At 34.6% G+C, this 24,590-nt stretch overlaps 1 protein-coding gene across 8 annotated transcripts in view; it reads right to left on the bottom strand.

Annotated features, from left to right (window-relative positions):
• The window catches only part of TNS3 (tensin 3), a 378,141-nt gene that overhangs the window by 203,481 nt on the left and 150,070 nt on the right, over positions 1–24,590 (bottom strand). For 7 of the 8 annotated variants that reach the window (XM_031957264.1, XM_031957267.1, XM_031957260.1 and 4 more), the window contains one exon: positions 1,672–1,710. Coding sequence is in view for 4 of the 8 variants with exons in the window: in XM_031957260.1 (XP_031813120.1) it covers positions 1,672–1,710 (39 nt within the window). In the remaining 4 variants the exon portion in view is untranslated. Of the gene's footprint in view, positions 1–1,671; positions 1,711–2,922; positions 3,183–24,590 lie in introns of those variants that run through there. The other variant, XM_031957269.1, reaches the window with a different exon arrangement.

Raw genomic sequence — 24,590 nt, 5'->3', positions numbered from 1 at the left:
AGTGAGATGGGACCAAGCCATGAAGCTTACTTCAAAAAAAGCATGGTTCTATCTAGAATCATAGAACATGAAAGGTAGAGAACACCTTGAATAAATAGTTTCTGAATCCAATCCTTCATTTGACAGATGAGCCAATGCACAGAAAAGTTAAATGACTTGGCAACGAGAGGAACATGATATTTGTCCACATGTCATATAATAGTGAAAATGTTTTCTCATTGCCAGAAACATTCCTAAAACTTTTAATTTTCATTTTCATTTTTGCTCATTCTCTTATCATATATATCCGTCCCTTCCCTACATTATCTCTCATGAGTAAACAATACTATATTGTGCTAAGGTAAAGGTTTTACAGAAAGGTGATAATCTTGCCAAGACAGGAAGCTTGTGGCTTCCTGCTAAACAGAACAGCTGCTCTCCATCCAGTTTCCAAAAAGCCATAAGGTTGCACCAAAAACACCTCTGATGGAAACCTCTAGAACTAAGCATATGTTAATACAACTAAGGCACCTACATTCACAAAGAAATTAGTCAAGATACTTATTAATTTAAATAAAAATGAAATGGGGAAACTTTTTAAAGAAAACTATTTAAAAGCTAGATAGGAGGAAAAGGAGGGGGTATATATCATACAAAGAAGAATAAGATAAGAGAGATGATTGCTGTTCTATGGTTACTAAAATAAGTAACAGCATACACAAATAAGAATCATACCTAAGGTTAATCTAAGAAGATTATCAGTGAATTATAACAACACAATACATGTAATGTCTAATACAAATTATTGTACTTTATCCAATAGTTTCCGAACTGATATGGCATAGCTACACATTAAAAGCCAAAAATGTTTCCCCAAAACATGTTTTGTTGTAATAACATCTTACGTGTACATAGAGGTTACAATGAACAAAGTGTTTTCCCTCGTAATAAAATAAAAAAACAAACAATGAGGTAATTTTTTTGAACCTGGCCAATGAGAGTTTGTTTGACTGTCTATATTTTTAAATAGGGGTTTTATTTTTTTTTTTTTTATTTTCTCTACAGGATAGAGGGAAGCATGTATACTATAATTACAGCCACTGAAAAAACAAATGTTTATAATAATAATAAACTTAATATAACACTTCAATGTTTGCAAAATCCTTTACAAATATTAACTTATTTTATCCTCACAATATCCCTGAGAGATTGTTACTATCATTATGTCCACTTTATAGATGAGGAAATCAAATTTATACAGAGCTTAAGTGGTTGGCTCAAGATAATACGTGAATAAAACACAAAACACTAAAATTCGGGCTAGATGAGGGCTTGTTTGAACCAATTCCAAAAGAAAAAGAAATAAGAGGTTTAACTTTTTTTCTTAAAAAAAAAAAAAAAAGGCAAGGGATATTTATTCAAATGAAAAAGGAACATTTGAACCTGTAATACCAAAACTTTATTTTAAATGATAGCTTTTAGGTTAAAAAGTAAGCTTAGATAAAGTATGTCAGCTGATACTAAAGATCCTAGTAAACACCTAAAAGTGGGACGTATTCCTCTGTTTTTCTTATGATCTATCCCTAGTAGTGCTGAAATGCTGAAAACTATAAGTAAAAACAGTTCATTAAACATTAGTCTAAAATACAGTATAATATAATCCACATTAATCAAGAAAGAAAAACTACTTACTGTCCTAGTTACGTGACCAGATACATCAGAGTTATTAGGCTGTAAAAGAAAAAAAAATAATACAATCAATCCAATTTCATTGTAATACTTTTTCTTCACATCTTAAAGTAGCTTTTTTTCCCATACTAAAATAAAGAAAATTAAATAATCGGCTTAATGTATGAATTTGTGTCACTTTCTTGGATGTTAGTTTTCTCTGCTATAAAAGGAAAATTCTGGATTAGAACATCTCTAAATTTCCTGCTAGATGTAAAGTTCTATGAAGAAGAAATCATCAATTTGACAAATTTGATAGATATTCTTTTCCACAGTGAATTTAGGACTGCAGCTTTAGCAAACCGGAAGACCAATAAAATTACCACAAGATACCTAACTTTCAGAGAACAGCTAGGAAAAAGGCAAAGTGTTAGATATACATTTGGGAAGACCTGCCTTAGCTTAACCTACTTTTTTATATCTAAGTTTACTTATTTCCCATTATCCCTTTCCAAACAAGGTATCCCAGAAGAGTCACCATTATGCAAACATAGCCACACTGGCCTATCTCCATGCCTTTGTTTATACTGATCCCTCAGCGTTGTCTACAACATGCAACCATGTGCCCTTTTTGTCTGTCAAAATTCTACTCATCTCATAAAACTCTACAAACCAATCCCTGATCCCTCCAAATGAAAGCTACATTCTCCTGTTCTACTTTCTTGCAATACTTTCTTTCCAACACATCTCTTTTTGCTTTAGATCATATTTACTCATGTGCATATATTATTTCCTAAAGTGCCCAGATCAGTGATTCACAAGGCTAAATGCTCAATAAATTTGCTTAATGCAATGATAGTATTCCAAAAATCAAACACAAAATATTAAGAGTTATGCTGATTTGAGCTCCAGTACCATATGGTATCAAAAAGTCAAACCTCATATTACTCTCCCCAAAAAAGAACAAAAGGAAGTATTATCACAATGAGGGAAGGCTCACGTTTTAAATACACCTAAAGTTTTAAGTGCTCCCACCATACTTAAAAAGCTAAGATTCATTTGTCAAACCAGCAGCCAGTCTGGGAAGGTATCTAAAGAAAGCTGAGTCTCTGAGAAGTGAGGAGCCATCCAATGCCCAATGCAAGTTGCTCAAATCAATTAAAACAACTTTTACTGCTTGCTGCAGGACATGGAACAGATGAGGAGTTAAACAGATTAGCAGAGAAGCAGGCAGGATCCTGACACAGATGAAAGACACAATGAATAAAGTCCTACCCTCTAAATCCACAGTTTCTGGCAGGAGAACTCAGAGCACCCAGTAAAATACTGAGGAACTGAGTTTCTCAGGAAAGAATTGGCTTTCAGAAGGAGCTCTTCAGCGATTTCTCTTTCTCTCCTCTTGATGTAGCAAACACATGCCTCATTTTAGAAAAGCACAGCACCAGTAATAAATAGAAAGCACAGCTCTACACAGTTCAATGTGGAAAGCTGTGACCAGTTTTAAGTGCAACATGAAGGGTTGGAACAAGTTTGAAGCTCGATAAAGGTTAACGCTCAAGTCTTTGCAGAAAATACAATGTTTGCCCAAGGCTAGGAGTGCCAGCCTCTGCCAAGACTCTGGATTATGGAGATTAGGGCTCTTCTGATAGACTGACATGACCAGGAACTATACTACAACTCCAAGGCTCTGAATAGAGATTGTATCTTTGAATACAAGAACAATAAGACTTAATGAACACAAATAGGACCAACAATTTTTAAAGTTGAACTACGTGATAGGTTAGTGATACACTTCATTGACAAAACTTTTTTGTAGCATCCTCAGAAAAATTTCTTCGAGTGAAAAAGGAAGGTAAAATGTAAATATGCTATATTCACTGCTCATTTGAGCAAGTAAAATAAATGGACTTGCTTGGTGACTTTCAGCATAGTCACATGTGCTGCATCCACATAGCCAAATCAGATAGCACCCCCGGATACTGGCCTTCTTTCCCCCCCAGTGGCTTCTTCTAATCTATCAAAACAACAAACATTATCTAGAGACAAAATTGGGCCTGAAATCTTTGGGGCACTTCTGAACAGTGGCGAATAAACTACACATGTACCTCCCTTCTCCCTCTCTATGCCTCCCTTCTTCTCTTTCCCTCCCTTTCTCCCCCTTCTCTCTCTGCCTCCCTCCCTCTTCCTTCCTCTCCTTCTCTCTCTTCCTCTCTCCTCCTTCCTTCTCCCTTCTCTCCCTCACTCCTTCTTCTTCTGTCTCTCTTTCTCTCCTCCTCCCATCCCCACTCTGTTAAAATCTGCTTCTGCAGTTTCTACTCATTGTTTTCTTACTCAAGAGGATTTTTCAAATATTTGAAGACAGCTATCATGTCCTCCCTCTTCCACCCCAACTTCCATTCTCCTTTTATTATCTAAGCTAAATATCTTTAGACTACAAGCTCCATGAGGACATCAGTTATCTTATATTTCATCTATCCACACAATGGCACACAGAATTCACAAGGTCACAGAACTATATTTGAAAAGGGTCTCAGAAATTCTCTAGTGCAACTCAATCATTTCATAGATTAGAAAACTGAGGCCTTCAAAAATTAAACATTTGCCTAAGATGATATAATGGGGATAAATATGAATTCTGGACTTCAATTTTCTTTCTAACTCCAAATTTGACCCACTATAATGACTGAATTCTCTGCAAAAAGTTGCCATTATTTAACAAATGTGTGCTAAATTTGTATTGCGATGTATTTGAAACGATTTTGACCAGGTATGACCAAACAAGAAGAAATGAACTTGCAGAAGAGAGCTTTATTTCAGATCAGAAACAAGTCCAGACATCCAAATAAAGCAAAGAAACAAACTGGACCTTGATTGTTTTTGTTTTTTTTTTCTGAATCTGACAGTTTTAGCCCAATAGTATGATTTAGTAACCATGATCTCCTTAGATTCTTAACTATTAAAAGCTTGGTTATTCCATTGTGCTCTCAATAAAAGGCAAGCTCCTGAAGGCACTAGCTGTGTTTTTTAATTTTTCTGTATCTACTATGCACCATTTAGAAACTTGCACCTAGCAAGCAGCTAATATTTAATAAAAGGAGCTACAACCTGACAACTGGTTGAATATACAAAAAATACATCTTGTTATGTTTTGATAAATATCCATAATGATTTCTTCCAAATTCTAATCTGGTTATTTAGTATCACTGTGATATTTTTGGAGATGGAAACTACAAATTACAAAATGTTTGAATTGCTTTGTTGTTGTTCAGTGTTGTGTTTAATTCTTTGTAATCTAAGAATGAAAATAAAAGTTTGTTCAAAAATCAACTAGAGCATTCTGGTTATTTGTACATTTTAGATGCACCAAGAAGTTAGCAAAATTAAAGAATCGTATTTATATTTATTTCCCTGAAATTACTGGTTCCAAAGTACATAATTAGAGTAGAGGGAGACCAAAGGGAAAAGAATAATTCTGCCATAAGATTCTATTAGGTAACGCCACAGAAGGCTTATGTTTTCATTGGCTGAGGTCCTCTACCTAATAGCATGGGTGTCAGTATAAATCAAAAGTTCACTTAACTGTGAGATTCACATGAAAGATAAAAAAAATCAACCAAATCTGAGCTTTTGTATACAGAAGTCTACCATTAACCTCACTAGCTGAACTGAAAAATATCAGAAATATTGTTTTAAAATAATTTTTCATGAGACAAAAAAAAAAAAAAAACAGTTCTTTTAGGAAGGGGCACACATTAGACAGAATGGGAAGATTAGAGAAGCAATTGCACCATATTCTTCTCTCATGACCCTGTTAATCACATATTTGCCCAATCAAGGCAAGATGCCTGGTTCCAAGGTAAATATTTCACATATCCTATTAACCCAACTTAATCAATAGACATCTGTTAAGTAACTACTATGTGTTGTCTCCAACAAGCTGGGGAACATATCAAAATTCGTCTAAAATATAGTATGAATCCTCAAGGAGCTTATAATCTAGTAGGCCATAAGGAGACACAATTATAGTACAATAATTACTATATAAAATTAATATACTATATAACTATAGTACAAAACTAATACATGGTAAGTGCACAAAAAAATTTAAAATTGATCTACTGGAAAGATTATTTACTCTGTAATTAGAAATTACGTATTAAAATTCTACTTTTACAACTTTGGGTAATACAATTACCTACCTAGAGTTTAGTTTCTCTTGTTTGGAAAGAAATAGCAAACGAGATATATTTATGACTCTTAATATGTGATCCCAGTGGTATGTTATAAAAGGCCCTACAAGGATGAAGAATGGAGGGAGATCCTCCCACTTTAAGGAAGCCTCATCAAGCCTGGATTATTGCCATGATCTGATGGTAGGTTTGATAGTCTCCAATCTCTCCCCATCCCAAACCTTTCTCTAATAAGTCACTAACATGATTCTCCCAAAGTTTAGGTCCCATCATGTCATTTCTCTATAATAAACTCCATTGGTTTCTGAGTGTCTCCAGGGTCAAATACAAATTGCTTGTTTGCTATTCAAAGACTCATTACCTAACCCCTCTTATTTTCCCCAGTATTCTTACTCCCTCATATGTACAAAAATCTGCAAGATCAAGTAAGATAGTCTTGTAAGAGATAGTGTGAGCGAAATTCTAAGGTAAGACTTCATAAAAATGGTATATGAATTGGGCCTTAAAGGAATTTTTATAGGCAAGGATTGGAAAGATAGTATTCCAAAAAGGGGGAAATAACCATGAGAAAAAGAGAAGAAAGAGAAAATTTCAGTATATCATTTAGCAGTTCCACCAATAAAAGATTCCATCTTTCAGTTCCAAAAGTTCACTCTAGCTGTTCCCCCTCCTATGCACCAACTACTGACTTCTGTTAAGTCTCAACTAGAATCCCACCTTCTCTAGAAAGCCATCATCAACTTCTCTTAATGACAGTACCTTCCCTCTTTAATTATTTCCTATTTGTCCTAAGTCCTATGTATATTTTTTCTTGCATGCGGTCTCCCTCTTTAGATTGTAAGCTTCTTGAGGACAGGGATTGCTGCTGACTTTTAGTAAGTGCTTAATAAATATTTTTAATTCATTGGTTATTATTAATTCAAAAGATCAGAAAAGGCTATGTGAAAGAGGTCACATTTAAGCTGCATTTTAAAGTATGGGTGAGATTATAATAAAAATAGTGGTTTGGTAGGTGAGACAGTTTGGAACATAGGAAGCAACATGAGCAAAAGGGAGATCCTAGAAGGTTTTCAGTGGTTCAGTTGGAGCGTAGAATGATGCAATCTGAAGTAGATAAAGTTCTGAAAAGGAAGAATGGTGATATGTCACAGATATTCTAAAATGTCCAGCTATAGTTTGACTTTTATTATAGGCCAATGAAGGGAAAATATGGAGAAATCTTGTTAAAACTGACAAAGCCAAGATCTGTCCAACATAATGACAGAAAAAAAGAAAACAAATGAAAGGAAGCATTTGGTGAAAGAAAAATTGAATAACATTTTCTATCTTTACAAAACTTTTGTCCTAAGGGATATCTTTTTCTTCTTGGATGTAGAATGCACGAAGAATTGAAGAAATTTATTTTTTTCCTTTACTTCAAGGAACATTTCCTATCAATGAGCTTTTCAACAAGTGGTTTGGGTTCCTTTATTAGGGAGGTTTCACCTAACTTGAAGTCTTCAAACAGAGTTGGGAAAAATATTTTTCTGGGATGATCTGGAGGGAATTCCAGAAATAAATTGGACTAGTTTATTTCTAGGATCTCTTCCAGTCTTGAATATTCTGTCTTTATCTATAGCATTTGATCCAAACTCTAGTCATCTCAAAGATATGTTCCAATTGTCAAATAGAATTTAAAGTTTGTACGTGGACCAGCAAAATCCCATATCAAATTGGAGAAAAACAATTCCAAAAGTAGGCCTTAGGGGCTGATTTCGTCAAGAATATCAAACACTTTATTATAATTGCCATTGCTACTGCTCTTCCTGCTGCTGCCGACTATTCACCACTATTCACCACACATCACCACTACCAACTATTATTGGCAACAAGATCCAAAAAAGCCTAAGTTTTGACTATAGGTTATAACATTTATTAGAAGTGCAACTAAAGGCAAATTACTAAATGTTTCTGTGCTGGAGTATGAAATGGAGATATTTATTTTGAACAGTTGTGTTCACATAACTTTATATTGTTACTTATATTTTTACTGACAAAAGGTAAAACATGGTGACTGTGAATCCCATAGTTTCTACTATCTGAAATGTCATTATGTAATTAGCATAATTGTGCTAATTATAACACAGTTTAAACAGGATTAATTAGTAGATTAGTTACTACAGACCAAATGAGCTGCTCCAGCAGAGAGTTTTAAAGAAACATGCTTAACAGAAAGATTCAATGATTAGTCAGCACTAAAAACAAACAAACAAACAAACAAAAAAGACAATTTCTGGCTTCCCTGACAAAACTATAGGGGAATTTGAAGACCAAAAGAAATGATTCCTGTTATCCAGATATCTTCTAATTGAGAGGAACAAATGGTTTAGGTTCAGCTTGATGAAAGAAAAAGTTTGGAAACTCCCAAATGCAGTTTTCTGCGTGCTGGAAGGAAGACATATGACTAACAGTTAGCAAATGTCAGCAGAGAATTAAGGAAAATGTATTATTTCACTTCTTAGAAAAATATTTTTGAATGCTTACTATGTGGGAGGCTCACTGTTAGGCAATGTACAGTTATAATTAATATAATTCAGAAGAGGAAATAAGAGAAAGGCACAAAAATCTGCAATGTCAAGTAAGATATACTTTCTTTAGTCTTGTAAGAGAAGTGTGACCAAAATTCTAGGGTGAGACATCACAAAAATGCTTTGTGAATTTAAAGGAATTTTTATAGGCATGGATTGGGAAGATAGTATTCCAAAAAGGGAAAATAATCATGAGAAAAAGGAAAAAAAAAAAAGACAAAATTTCAGTACATTATTTAGCAAGTAGTACAGGATACACAGAGGAAAGTTAAAGTTAATTTTAGAAAGCAAGAGAAAATCATGGATGGTCTTGAGTATCACCTAAGAAGTCTGGCTTTTGAGTCTTACACTATGAAAAATCCTTTAAAATTTGTAAGCAGAAGAATGACAAGATGAAAACTTTGTTTTAGGAAGATTCATAATGAAGAAGTACAGAGTCTAGATAGATTGGGCAGGGGAAAAGACAAATACTGGGAAATAATTCAGGAAGCTGCTGTTATAATCCAGAAAAATAGAAAGAGGAAAAGGACGAGGTCAATTTAGACAAAAGAATTCATTAGATTAACTAAATGAGTGATGAGTATGTAGGGGTCAGAAAGAAAAGAGTCAAAAATTTCAGTGCTAAGCATATGTCTAAGACTGACAATGAAATTAGAATAAGGAACTGGTTTAGGAGTTTACATAAAAATAGATTATATTTATATAGCATATTATTGTATACAAAGTGGCTTGACATTATTGAATTTGAAGAAGAAATTCAATTTGAAATTGTGCATGTTAATTTTTAAATGCAATTACAGCAACATATCTGCTATTTAGGAAAGAAAGCAGGACATGAAGAAGTAGTAGTACTCAGGAGAGAAGTCAACTTTCTCTTTTGGAGGTATTTGTAAAAAGTGATCATTAAACAGATAAGAGTAAAAAAGAACAAACAGGAATGCAGCATAGGAAAAAGACTTAAAAATCAATACAGAGCCTTGAAACCTACAGAATGAGTCCTAAGCCATTTTTACAATTAAAAAAAATGAATAGATGAATAAGTAAAGGGTGACCACTGAATTTTTCCTATAATCACAGATGGATTTTTTTTCCCCAGTCTAAAGTAGAAATGACAAACATCTGTTCCCCATCTCCCATTAATAATCCTTCATACACTTCAAAAATGCTAGTTCAATTCAACATTTATCCATCTGTCTAGTCATCTCTAGGGTAATCACAATTCCTCTAACTTTTCCTCCATAAATCACATTTTCCAACTTTTTAATCATTTCTCTGACTCTTCTTTGAATTCTTTCCAATTTTTTTCATATTCTTCTTAAGAACCAATTCCACAACTTAAGAGCAGAACTCTAATAAGAGCCTGTTGTTTTTCATCATTTCAGACTCTTCCTGACCCCATATGGGTTTTTCTTGGCAGAGATACCAGAGGGCTTTGCCATTTCCTTCTCCAGCTTATTTTATAGATGAGGAAACTGAGGCAAACAGGGTTAAGTGACTTATTCTGGGTCACACAACTAGTAAATGTCTGACGTCTGGTCTGAATTCAGGAAGATGAGTCTTCTTGCTTCCTCGTCCAATACTCTGTCCACTGTGCCACCTGGTTCCCTTAATAAGAGTCTGACCAATGCCCATTAGAGAAGCAAAATGATGTAGTTTTTCTATTTTGTGCACCATTTCTAATTCACAATTTTGTGTTTTCCTTTCTAGTTATATTATATTCTTCCTTCAAAATTGCTCTCAGATTGACTCTTCCATTCTACTCCTACTGTTATCACCTTAATGCAGAATCCCATCACCTCTGACTTCAATTCTGGCAAAAGTCTGTTGGCTCATAAACCTGACTGTAGTCTTTCTCTACTTGAATCTAATCTGCATAACACTAGTTATCTACTTAATCTTCCTCACACATCCTCCTACTGCTCCAGTTCCTACAATGGCTTAATTTAATTCAATAGACATTTTTAAAAGTGTTGACTAGATGCTGACCAAATGGTCACCCTGAGCACTAAATGCCAGACTACAGGAATAATAATGACATGCAAGCCCTTGTATGGTGTTTCAAATTTTGCAAAGCACCTCATAAATATTGCCTCATTTTATCTTCACAACAATCCTAACAGGTAAGTGCTATTGTTTTTCTCCACTTAACAAATGAAGAAACTCAAGCTAAAGGAGAGTAAAATAAGTAGCCCAGGGTCACAGAAGCAAGTAAAAGTTTGATTCAGGATTTGAAGTCAGGCCTTCTTCACTACGCGTCCAGTGCTCTATCCATTCTGGATTCTGAACATTTTACATTAGGATTTAAAACTGAAAAATAAACTTTGAATGACCATTTTGTAACATTTTGTAAAACTGAAAAAGCATTAGGTAATACATCAGATTACTTGCTGACTTGGGAAGGAGGAAAATAAGGGAGGGAGGGAGAAAAAATGGAAATAAAAATCCTATAAAAATGTTGAAAACTATCTTTATATGTAATTGGAAAAATAAAATGCAATTCAGAAAAAAATTTTCAAGCATTAGGTAAATATGAATTAGCAGAGTTGTTTTAATTTGCAAATAGAATTTTGCTTCTCTCTTTTAAGATATCATTAGCAAAATTCATCAATCTACTCCCTATTTCATTATACAGATCACTGAGGGGGAAATTGGCACTGTAGGAGTCACAAGACTTCCTGAAGAGCTCCACTAACCATGCCCACTCAAATGATTTCTGAAATCTTCAAGCATGACATTCCAAGTAAAGGGTCCTAGAGTTATGGCTAAGTAGGATATAGGGCATCAATTCTACTTAAAATGGCAAGACCCAATGAGGAATAGTCAAATGTTTTTATATGACAGCCCCTCAAATATGGTACCACCAATGTCACAGTTCTTTGGAGCCATTAGTACAAATTTAGAAAGTCAATGGTACTTCTCTGATCAAACTTTTTTTTCTTCTTTCTCTCACACACAGCCCTCCAGCTGTGTTCTTCAGAGGTCAAACAGGTAATTCTGATTTTAACTGGCAAAGAGCAGACTCCCTCACAATCTAACCTGTGAAATCAGGAAACTGGCAACTGATTGCCCTTCAATAAACAGAAGCCTGCCACTCTTTAAACCCATCTGTGTGATGAATGAGCAGCTTTTAGGACTGTCCAATTTTTTTTTCAGCTGCCTTATACAGCTTAGGAGTTAAGAACCAGGGGTGAGTGTTCTGTACTCTCTTCTAAGGAGAACAACACCTATCTTGTTCTTAAACCCATAAATCTAGTCCTTGTTTCAAGCCTATAGAGTCCCTACTTACTTCTTGGTATTGATTCACAACAAGGCCATGTTTCTTTCCTTTCTGATTCATGTGATTCACTTAAGAATAAAACATATCCTTATTTTTTAAAAAATGGAAAAAAAATCAATTCCAACTTAAGAATCACAGAAAAATCTAATTACAGAGAAATTTCCAGACTAAAAACATAGAAAACAATAAGGGGGAAAGGATCCCTGAGTCTCAGGAGAGGTGCCTATGCAGTGGAAGGTGCTAAACGCAAAACTGGGAAAACAAGTCAAAATCTACATCAGACACTTAATAGTCATAAGCAAGCAACTTACTGTCCTAGAGCTCAATTATCTCAATTGTTAAAAGAATAGGTCTGAATAGATGACCTGACCTACAATGTCCCCATTCTAGTTTTAAATCTCTGTTCCCATGAAAAATTTCCTAATCCAATGTAGCTTTATCTGCAAATAACTGAACAGGGAATATTTTATAAAGAACTATATTAACAATGCCATTTTACCCATGTTGTTTAACCACTTTGCAGTCATGTCACACCCTCTGTGACCCCTTTAGGGTTCTCTTGGCAAAGATAAAGAAGTGGTTTGCCATTTCTTTCTTCTAGTTCTTCTAGTTACTGATCAGGATAATATATAGGGTTTAAATGACTCTCAGACTCATAGAGTTAATATCTGAGGCTGGATTTGAACTCAGAAAGACGAATCTTCCTGACTCTCGGTCCAGTAGTCTATCCATTGAACCACTTATTGGGTAAGTAAATACTGCTTTTTACTGACAAGTGCTCAATATTTTTGAATTAGCTAATTATATTTTTAAAAAGCACAATTATATAATAGTTCAGATTACAAAATGTTTGTTTTATGGCAGTTTGGTGAAATAGATCATATATAAACATGATGATGCCCATTTTACAGATCATAGTATTTGAAAATTAAAGAACTTTAGCAGTAATCTTGTTTAGCCTCTTCATTTCATAAGGAGGAGAAACTGAGGCTCATAGTGGTATGAATAAGGTCAGCCAACTAGCAGAAAGCAAGACCCAGTTTCAATCTCATGTTTTCTGGCTACATGAGACAAATTTGTGGGACCTGGAGTGAAGAAAACTTGAATTTCAATCTTGCCCCAAATATTACACACAAGATGCTGAACAAGTCATTTACACTTTTCTTAGGCTCAGCTTCATCCGTTAAAATGAAAATGATGATATTTACTTTTTTTTCTATTTATTTCATAGGGTTGTTACAAGATCAAAAACACAGAAAGTGTATGTAAAATGTACTGTAAATTCGAAAGTCTATATAAATATTAGCTAAGCTAACTGTCCCCTACAATGGGACATTTTGAAAGTTTCTGACTAGTATAAAACCATGGAACTCAGGATAACAAGGAAAGAATGAAAGAGAAATATGTCCACTCCCCAAAACCCCAAAGTTGTTACAAAATAACCATCATCAAATAATTGAAAGAATGAGTTGACTTAAAGTGACAGTTTAATATGGCAGTTGTATTATGTTTTGTTTTGTTTTGTTACACTGACCCTCTCTATAGCTGAAAGAGTTCAACTGTCAAGTTATGATCAGAAAAACCAAAAGCACAGTAAAACCTCACTTTCTCTGTGAAAACCTCCCCCAACATTTTCTGTCCTTTGACCTCTCCCCTAAGTCAAAAATGTACATTCCCTGCCAGTTTAAGGATGGGAAGTGTGGGATGAAAAGCAATGTTTACTTATCCAAGGATAACATAATCATCTCCCTAATTTTCTGTTGGTTGTTTTATTTTTACAGGCCATCTGGAGTTTTCTAAGTACATTTGGAAAAGAAAAAAACAGGAAGAATTTTTTAAAATCCTATAGCCTTACCCTCCTAAATAAAGTAGTCAAAATACTGAATCAACAAGATATAATCAAAACCCGCAGGAAGGTGGGATCATAATCATGAACCAATCGCCATTCCATCTATGAAACCAAAACCTCCCTCGTGTTCTTTCACCATAAAACTTAAAAGGCCACTAATCAGAAAGAAGACATCAGTTCATACTCATCCCCTCACAGGGACCATGAAGGAAAGGAAAAAATGGCAGCCCAGAATTAATGTTTTCTAATTGCCCTATTAACATCATATAAGTCTCCAGGCCACCCCCTTCCTGGAGAAGCTATATCCCTCTGTTCCAATCAACTTAACATTCAATGGTTCTTTGTCAAGCACATTAATGCTTTTTTTGCTCACTTATTTAAGCTCCCATCTACTAATACACAAAATCTCTTTCCTTTCCATCCCTTCTGGGAGCTTGTGCTATCAGTTACTGGCTCACTAGCAATTTTATCCTTTCCCTCTGCACTGAAATGTCCCTTATTATCCAGGCACAGCAACCACTCATCTTCCCTAACTTCTAAGATTCATTCACTGACTCCTTCAAGCTTGTGTCTGTCTGTCTTTCTGTCTGTTTTCTGTCTCCAGCCCAAAGCTCTCTGCAAAATTTGCCTCTCTCACTTATGGGCATCTTCCCCTAGATATCCTACTGACATGTTACATTCAAGGTTTGAAAACAAAATTTCCCTTTATCTTATATAAAACCTAGCCTACCACAAACTTGTCTGCTACCAGACTCCCAGTAAGCCAGGTCTATAATCTCAGAGACATTTCTGACATTCTCTCTTCCTCATCATCTACTCCACATCCAATCATTTGCCAGCTCTTGTCAATTTTATCTCCATAACACTATTCTCTGCACTTATATGATCACATTCCAGTTCAGATCCAAGTCACATCTTACACAGTTTGTTGTGATAGTCTTCTAAATGGTTTCTGCTTTCCATATCTCTCCTTCTATGCTTCTGAAAAATCTTTCCCGGTTCTGAAAAATCACACAACTGACCTATGTCACACAACTGACCATTCTAATCCCCTCTTCAACTATATTCAGTGGCTTCCTATTACCTCGAAAACCTAACACAAGCTTCTTAGTCTGACATTTAAGATCTAGAAAATGACTGCAATATACCAGTACCACCTCATCTCACATTATTCCTCTCTGTTCGTTCTCTCTGACTTCCAAATAGGACCATTTGCTGTTCAATGAGCTTGACTTTCTCTCTCTTGTCTTCTTGCATTTATACAGACCTTTTGTTGTGCCTTCACGTTTTCCTTCCTTCCTTGTTCCTTTTGAAATATCTGTCTTCCTTAGGTTGTCACCTCTTAAATGGGAGTCTTCCCTCCCCCATCATCCTCTTCTTACTGTTCTCTCCTTCTTCAAATACTCTTCTAGCACTTGTCTGTATCTCTCCAGCTTGTATTAATTATCCTTACTTAATACCTGTGACATCTTACTACAAGAACATGACTTTTTTGAAGAGCTGTTCTGTTTTTTCTTATTTCTTTAAATGCTCAGACCCTAGCCTAATGGCTGGCAGATACTGGACATTTAATTTTATACTAATACAATTTAGTAAACAAAGTTCACACTTATCAGGGAATATGATCTTCTAGCTGAGGAATTTGTTGATACTAAGTTTAAATCAGTTCAATTAAATAATTCAGTTCAACAAATTTTGGCCCACAATAGTACCTACTGTGTGCCCAGAACAGTTCTTGCACACTAGGTAACAAAAAGTAATCCAGCACATGATAACAAAAAAAAGGAAGACTACTTGGAGCCTGTACCTACTAAATTTACTTACAATATAGCTAATAAAAAATGGGCAGACACAAAACTCTAGAAGAGAATAATAACACTACTAACAGAGAACACAAGTTGTACAAATGTCTTCGAATTTTAAAAGTCTTGAGAGAAAAATTTGGAATACTAGGTTATGCAAGGGTGAATGGTGAAAATTACCCATGCATATGCTTTGAAAATAAAAAGCCTCAATAAAAAAAATTAAGCCATGAGAACTGAGAAATTATATAATTATACACCAGAACCATAAATGGTTTCTACATTCTCTCTAACAAGTGATTCTCTAGCCACTCCTGAGTGGCCTCTAATGATATGAAAATAGTTCTGGAGGGACCATTTGGAGATGATTTAACAGTGATAAAGTTTTCCTCATGTTACACAAAAGGATGCCTCTCTGTAACTTCAACAACACCAGTAAAGCAAACATTGCTTAGATGTTTATGGTGTAAAGAATACCAGAAGAAGCACTACAGACAATGTAATGCTTAATGAAAGAGGTTCCCTGCTATTTAGGAGCAGACAATCTAGTTGACATGTACCTTGAATTCATCTTTTGAAGCATCAGTTTCCTTATTTGCAATATGAAGGAATTGGACTAAATAAATGCTAAAGTCCTATTCCCCCCTTCCCAACACACACACCTTAGTTCTTAATCTATGATAGTAAAATTGAAGAAGATACCAATATTGATAGTTACAATAAACAATAATATCAGTGTGTGTTATAATACAAAGTGCCCTTTGAAATCTGGAGAGGGGGATATAGACTAATGAGGAGAGGGGAAAGAAAAGGAGTATTACCTTCATCCATCCATCCCACCTTCACCTTTTGAGATAACCTTAAATGTGAACTTCTTCAGGAAATGATTCTAATACCATAGTGGATAGGTATCCTTCTTCCCGGTGCCCTCCTGTGTACACAGCAGACATTTAATAATGTCTGATTGCTTATTAATTTAATAATTGACTGATTGCTTTCCCAAATGAACCAGGAAGATCAATTGAGCCCTAAAGTGACAGTAGTGCTTTAAGAACTTGATAAATTTCAGGAAAAGAATGTGGGCTTTAACCTTTCTCTAGTTACATGTTGACCATGGTATAAGGCCACTTAAGCACAATTCCCTTCCCTTTCTCACTGATTCCTAGCACCCTTATCTAGATGCCCTAGGGATTAATCTCTTCTCTACAAGTTCCTGTGCACAGAATGAACTCTCTAAAACATAGCCAAGGCAGACAAGCTAGTTCATAGCCTGTTGAGCACAGCCTCATGCCCTGGGTGACATTTTAAACAGTGATGAAAACTCCCAGGCTTTGTGGAATCCCAGCTGCAGCTCTGGCTGAGAGAACAGGATGTGAAATTGTATGGCAATGAATGCAGGGGGGCTTTCTTTTTTTTTTTTTTCTGAGAAACAGAAAACAGTGAATAACTTTGAGCTGATGGCTCCATAATGAGGCAGTCACAGGACTGGCTAGTAAATATTTAAGCTACAAAAGTTAATGTATTAAGGGACATTTTCCTTCCCTTGAAGAGATAACTGGAAACTTTTAGCCCATAAATACTCTGCACATATTAAACAAGCTGATAGGAGGAAAACATTATAGTGTTATTAAAAAAAAATTGTAACTAGACCCCCTTACAATTTAACCCAACTGTAAATAGACTTCTGTTTTTACTCAATGTGGTGTATGTTGTGGTGATAATATAACCCAGAAAACATTGAGGAAAATCAATTCTTAGTTGAGGACAAGTAAGTGAACAGGTAATATACACTCCCAGAAAAAAAAAAAAGAGGTTATAATAGAAATAGGAAAGAAAAACATACATTTTCACTCTTTCTCCCAAAGATGGCTGCCATTTTGGAAATGCAGAAGGAATTATAGAAGATTCAAAATAAAAAAATACCACAGAAATCATATAGATATCTAGATAAGAAAAAGGAGATAAGAAAAAGCAAGGAAGTAATTAAGTAGTTACCACACTACCAATCTAAGTAATAGTTGAAAAGGGTTACATGAAACCAAACCTAATTTTGTTTCTATGCAACTTCCTAATTCTACTCTGAGTCTTATCTCCCATACAGACCTTCAGATATTTGAATACTGCTCCATCAGGAACAGGATATTCAAAGGAGAAGGGTTTCATTTGGAGTCATAATCTTGACAGATAAAAGAGCTAAAATTTTTGTAGTATGGCATCTATATGACACAGTGGAGAGAGCACTGGTTCTGGAATCAAAAACTTGAAATATAGCATAAAACATTTACTGACCATGTGATTCTGAGTGAAATCACATAATCCCCATTTGCCTCAGTTTCCTCAACCATAAAATAGGGATAATGATACTATCTACCTCATAAAGTTCTTATGAGAATCAAACGAGATAACATCTGTAAAATGCTTAGCACAATTGTTTTTCTTATCAGTTTCAGTCATATCCAACTCTAAGTGACTCCATTTGGAGTTTCCTGGCAAAGATACTGAACCTATTTACCATTTCCTTCTCTAACTCATTTTATAGATGAGAAAACTGAGGACAATAGGATTAAGTGACATGCCCAGTCTTATTCCCTTCCTTTTTTAAGATAGACTGTTTTTTATACACACACACACACACACACACACACACACACATACATTTTTGCCATGTTTAATATATACTGGACTATTTGCAATCTAGGGGAGGAGAAAGGGGAAGGGGGGAAAATTGGAACATAGGTTTTGAAAGACTCAATGCTGAAAAATTATCCATGCATATGTTTGAAAATAAAAAAGCCTTAATAAAATTGATATAATGTTATAAAGTGCTATTTTAAAAACAAAATATAGATAGGCAGGTAGATAGGTAACTAGGGAAATTATACCTTCTTAGCTCATTCACTTAAATCAAGCAGTTCATTCAACTGTCAGAATCTGCCATGATCTGGGCATGTTAATACTATTACATCTCTTCACCCACCAACATGTTTATTTCCATTCATCTGTAAAGTAAAAGTAATGATAGCATATACCTAATAGGATTGCTATAAAGATCAAATGAGTTAACATGAACATCTGTTCATAAACCTTAAATTTCTATACAACTAAAGATAAAAGCTAACATCTATATCCTTAAATAAATTTAATTTAATAAATAAATGTATCCTTTAAGTACATTTAAATTCTTAAGAATTTTAAAGAAGCTTACAAATATTATAAATCTTCACAAAAACTTTGGAATATAAATGTTTTTATTATCCTCATTTAACTTTGGACTACTTCGGCTTCTTCTTCAAATGCTACTGGTACTGCTATTTGACTTCCAGGGACCACCAAGAGAAAAAAGCTGGGCTCAAGAAGGAAGACCTGAATCCAAACTCTGTCTTGGACAAAAATTAGCAGTGTGACCATGGGCTAGTGAATTAATCTTTCAGCACTTTCAGGAAACTTTCTTTGTTGTAAAGGGGGTACCAACTCAGAAATTCTCCAAGTCAATAAAATCACAAACCCAATTAAAAAGAATGGGGGGGGGTTTAAATACCTCAGAAATTTGTCACTTCACTGGTTTGATTTCTTTACTTACTGGCAATGAGGACACATCTAAAATTTATCTGACAATTTGTCATATGTCACTATAATTTGAAAATCCAACCTTTGGTATAATACAATAAAAGTAATACTGGATTTGCAATGATATTCTAGGACTATACTCAGGTTTTGTCCCTATTTGTATGATTCCTGACAAGCCATATCACATTCTCTGGACTTAAGAAAAATGAGAAAAATGGCTTTAAAAACTTCTAAGGATGCTCCTAGTAGGAAATTTGTGTTCCTAAGAGAAGAAGAAAAGAACAATGCATGCTTAAGAGAAATAGCTCATTTAAAATATTAATGATGGTGATGATTCACATTCATTTAATGCTTTAAGGCATTTTGCTTTTCTCCACCATGTTTTATGTTGCAAATTGTCTCTCTTCCTCCTTCCCCATCCCAGAGAAGATTACCATTTAACAGAAATAATGTGGATATCTAAACTGAGAAAATAAAGAAACAGAGACAGAAAGAGACAGATAGAGAAAAACAGAAACAGAGAAAAATAGAGGGGGGGGATCTCACATACACATATAAAATATTACTATGCAAATTTATCAATTCTTTCTCTAAAAGTGAACAGCCTCTTCCTTCCTTCATGGATCCCTTGTACCTTATTTGAGTATTTATAAGATTCAGAAAAATTTAGTCATTCACAGTTGTTTATTGAACAATACTGCTGTTACTATATACAATGATCTTTTAGTTTTGCTCAGTTCACTCTTCATTTTTCATTCAAGTCTTTCCATGTTTTTCAAATCCATCAGCTCATCATTTCTTACAGAATACAAGCCTTTTTCTCACAGTAAATATATGAACCAGGTAGAAAAAGGAAGTAAATGAGAAGTCAAAATGCATTGATTCCAGTCCCTGCTCTGTCTGTCACCAATGTGCTCATGGGTAAATCACATCTCAGTGTTAGACCCCCTTTCTTCAAGGTATTCATAATTTAGAAAGAGATTTACATTTAATAATGGAGCAACCAATAAGTGGTGTTTTATAAAGCTTAAAGAGCTATAAAAACATCACTAAAATGTTAATAATAACCATAATAGCTAATATTTATAAAGCACTTTAAGTAAGCAAAATGTTTTAGATATGTAACTCATTTATTTGATTTTCTACCTTCTACATTATTTGACCTACCTGGGGGAGGGAAATTCTATTACTTCACTCCACTTGGCAGATAAGGAAGCTTAATGAATTGTGCAGTCACAGAGCTAGAAGGTATATCTAAAGTGGGATTTGAACTTGTCTCCTTGACTCCAATTCAGCAATTCAGCCACTATCCCACAGTTCTTCTCCATTATTCTAATATGAGCCCATCCACAGTTACAAACACCTATTCCTATTAAGAGTCCAACTGGGGACAACAAGCCCTCCCTTCCATAGCTGTTAAATATACTTTTCCTTGAGAAATTTTTCTCAGCACTGAGTCAGGAGCAGATGACTTCAGAAGACATATAATATCTAGAATGCAAAAATGGACAATATAAAGCTATAGATGCCTTCTATCTTAAGATTTAACTGTACAAAACTATAATATAGAGTGTGGGAATTCCTTTAAACCATCTCCTCTTGCTAGGTATGCAGACAACTGACTCACAGAAAGGAAACAAAAAAGTCTGAAACAACTTAAAATTTGTTCTAGGCACAAAGGCTTCACATCATCAATGTTATACTCTCTTATGTCAATTTATGGGCAAATTTAGTGGGTTCTAAGTTATTCATGTTCTGAATAGCCCACACTGTAGCACTGCTAAAAAATGATCTTCCCAGAGGCTAATATTCCAATGCCTAAATGCACAATGTGACCTGAAGGCAAGCAGATATAGATGTATGAAACATGGCAAAGTACCAGGCTCAAATGGAAAAACCAGGGAGAGAAGACATTACAATTCCATTATCACGCCTATTTTTATGATTTTCTAAACAAGGAATTCATTGGGAGTCTACTACATCAGCCATTTAGACAAGACCAAACCAAATGACCAAGGTGACACTGATCAAATTACTCACCTCTCAGTTTCCTCATCTGTAAAATGGAGATAATCTTAGCACCTACCTCCCAGGACTGTTGTAAGGATCAAATGAAATTATATTGTAAAGCACTTAGCACAATGCCTGGCACATAGCAAGAGTTATATGAATATAAGCTATTATTATTAATATATATAGACAAGTATATGGACAAGTGCATGTCCCCATAGGTTTTGAGAGTTAATAAATTTTAACTATGTATACCAGGATGATTATTCGATGATTTTTGTGATTGTTGTTCCTAGGAAGTAAGCATCTTTTGGCAAGTACAATACTGTACCTGGCTCTATGCAACAGATGTATTACCTAAATTGAATACATATTTGTGCTTTTTTAAAAAAAAATCCAATTACATTATAAATGCATTAGAGGAACTAGCTACAATAATTGGAATCTAGATCGCATCTGTTGCTGTTTCAAAGAAAAATGAATAAAATTACCAATGAATTCATCTATTTGGAAAGATAAGGTGTTTTTGGCCAGGGGGATTCTGGAATACAATTGAAATAGAAGCTAAACTACTCATTTTTTTAATCTCAAAAGTAAAAAAAGTTTAGTGGTCTAACATAAGTATTTCCTAAAAGCATTCTGTTCTCCAGTAACTTGAAAAAGTTAAAAAAAAAATTACAGAATCTTATACCTAGAAGAAATCTCAGAATTTATGTAGAATATTAAGAGTTTATCAAAATGAACATCACTACATGATGCCATCCTAGCTTTTTGCTCTATACTTGATACTGCTTTGTATGCAGTACATTCTTCATGAAGCTGTTCTTTTTCCCCAACAAAAGAATCCTTAAATAAGACAAAGAAAACAAAATCAAGGAAAGTTAGTGGAATGGCACAAGTTAGACTTAAACCCAGGTCTTCATCCATGTTCCTTCAAACTAATATAGTTTGTTCACAGTGAATATTGCCCATTCATTCATTTACTCATTTGTTTAATAAATACTCATTAAACACTCATTTTGTTAAAAGCACAAGGAGGTGACAAAAACATACAGAGTAATAAATATTACAAGAGTAGTGTATTACAATGGAAAGCATAAATAGATTGTGGACAAACATGGATGTCAGACACAGTTGCTCGAATTGATCAGGGGTTCTTGACTTTTTATGTTTGTGGCATGAACCCTTTTGGTTAGTCTGGTGAAGTCCATGAGCTTCTAAAGAAAAAAAGTTTATTTTTAGATGCAAAAAATGAAAATAACTAATGAAAAAGTTATCAAAAGATTATAAAACTCCTAGAGTAGATGATCTAACTCCAAGATTCCTTCTGTCTCTAATATTCTGATTTTACATTACAAGTCTTCCTTGAAGGTAGTTTGATAAAATGTAAGCTTCATGATGGCAGGGGCTATTTCATTTTTATCTTTGTTTCTCTAACCCTAGTAAGTACTAAATACATGGTACTTTATAAATTTTCGTTATTAGTTGATTGGTAGAGCTTTGAAAAATAGGTAATTTATGTTCATGATTTTTTTAATCATTAAAGTTTCTTAAAAGTAGATTAAAGTTCCAAAACATCCTTATGTATTCATGCCAATTAAAATATATCTAGGATAAAATAAGATGGAATGTGTTTAATAACAAACACTTACTGTGTATATATCAGATTCAGAAAACTGTGGTGGAGGATAGGGCTGTAGGGAGCATCAGAAATAGATGTGTACTTTCTTTGGCATGGGGAATTCCCAAATGAGGAAATTCTCTCAGTCAGTGAAGCTAGGCCACTTTCTGAAACTTAAAATTTAAGAAAGTTTCCTAAAATGTTGAAGAGTTACAACTTTTTTAAAGCCACAAGAGGATGAATCAGAAGTACTAACTTGAATTAAGGTATTCCAGGCTCAGTCTAGCTCTCTATTCAGCAATATAACTGTTGGTCTAGTCTCAAATAAGTAGAAGTTGAGTGCAATTCTGGAAAAAACTCTAGTTCCCCAAAAGACAATCAAAATGAGAGATAAGAAATGGAATGTGAAGTTTTGTGAATAAGTTCTTTTTTTATTTATTCATTCATTCAAAAAAATAAAAATTAAATGCTTAGTATGTAGAATGCACTCTACTGAGCTGAAGGAATCCCCAAGGATGAATCAGTCAGTTTTGTGACTTCAGGAAGCTTGCAGTCACCATGGGAGTTAAATACTCTGCAACAAAATATATAATATTTTCACTAGAGGGGGACTAAGGAGGAATAGATTATTTCTGACTAGTGGGATTTGAGGGATGAGATGGAGAGATGACCCAGTTACAGGTGGGAACAGTTAGAAAGTTTCATGGAGAAAGTGAGGGCATTTCAATGAGGCTTTGAAGAATGTTTAGGAATCCAAAAGGCAGACAAACAGGCCATTCTAGCCAGAATGAACTTTATGAACAAAGGAAAGGATGAGAACATGTGAACTATGTTTAGGGAAATTAAAAGTAGTCTATTTTGGCAGAAGGGCTGAGTATGGGAAGGAACACAGTGGAAAAAAATTATACAAAGGAAGATCTAAGCCAATAAAGACCAGGATAGATTTGGATCCTATTCAATAGGCAAAGATGAGCCATAAAGGTTTTTGACTAATACTGTAATCAGATCTGTTCATTAGGAAGATTAATCAAACAATTAAGGGGTAGAGAGACAAAGAACAGAGGAGGAGAAACTGATAAGAAGGCAATTTCCTTTTTTTCCTCCCCTTAAATCATGATATAGAACTCAAAACAAATATAAGTTTTCATGCATTTTCACTGTTGGTACATACACTGTTACTGAAAGCAGGTGGTTTTAATATAATGCATTCAATTTTTCATGGTAACATTACTGAGCAGTAACATTAAAAAATAAAAGTTCCCCCATCAACGTTGAATAAAGTTGAAATATAAAACGCTGTTTAATATTTATTTATTCTACTAAATTAGGCTTGAAATAAAAACCATCTCCAGGAATTAAAGCAACTTCGATTCTCAAACTATTCAAATTATAAAAGGCATCTAGATTTTTTTAATGAAAGAAGAAAAGGTGAAAGCAGAAAAAGGAATATATTCATAAGGAAATGAAGCGATCAAAAGTTCAGACTGTGGTTAGATTTATTTTCTTTAAACCACTTGGAAGTCTTCAAGCTGCCACTTATTTTACCAAGAATTTATTACTGTGATGTCAAAATGGCAACCACACAGGTATGCGGAATGTTATGGCAAGCAGCTAAAAAAGAAGAGGCAGGACAAAGGTCAAGTCACAATTTTCCCTGGTAAGCATCACCCATTAATTGTGCCTTGGCTCAGACACACCAAGCTGCCATCCAGTCCATTTCAACAATAGAGTCATTTTGCGATAGGAATGGAAGTGAGCCATAGGGTTCAAGCTTTCAAGACACATTTAGCTAATGGAAGGCATGCATCAGGATACTCTAGGAGCCTCCAGGGAATGAACGCTTTAAATTCCTTACTCTTGAAGGCTGATGGAAGAAGGAAAGAAAACTGACAGAAAAAGGGAAAAAAAATACTTCCCACAAGACCACATTTAAAAATACAGACTACTTGTATTTAATTTATTTCCACATGCTCATTAGATTATTCACTTATCCAATCAACACACTTTTTATGTTTCTGAGAAACCCATTCTGAGCATGACAGGAAGATCCTAAGAGTGAT

Source organism: Sarcophilus harrisii, chromosome 1 (assembly GCF_902635505.1).
Source record: "Sarcophilus harrisii chromosome 1, mSarHar1.11, whole genome shotgun sequence".
Lineage (NCBI taxonomy): Eukaryota > Metazoa > Chordata > Mammalia > Dasyuromorphia > Dasyuridae > Sarcophilus > Sarcophilus harrisii.
This window is presented reverse-complemented; position numbering and strand designations above follow the sequence as displayed.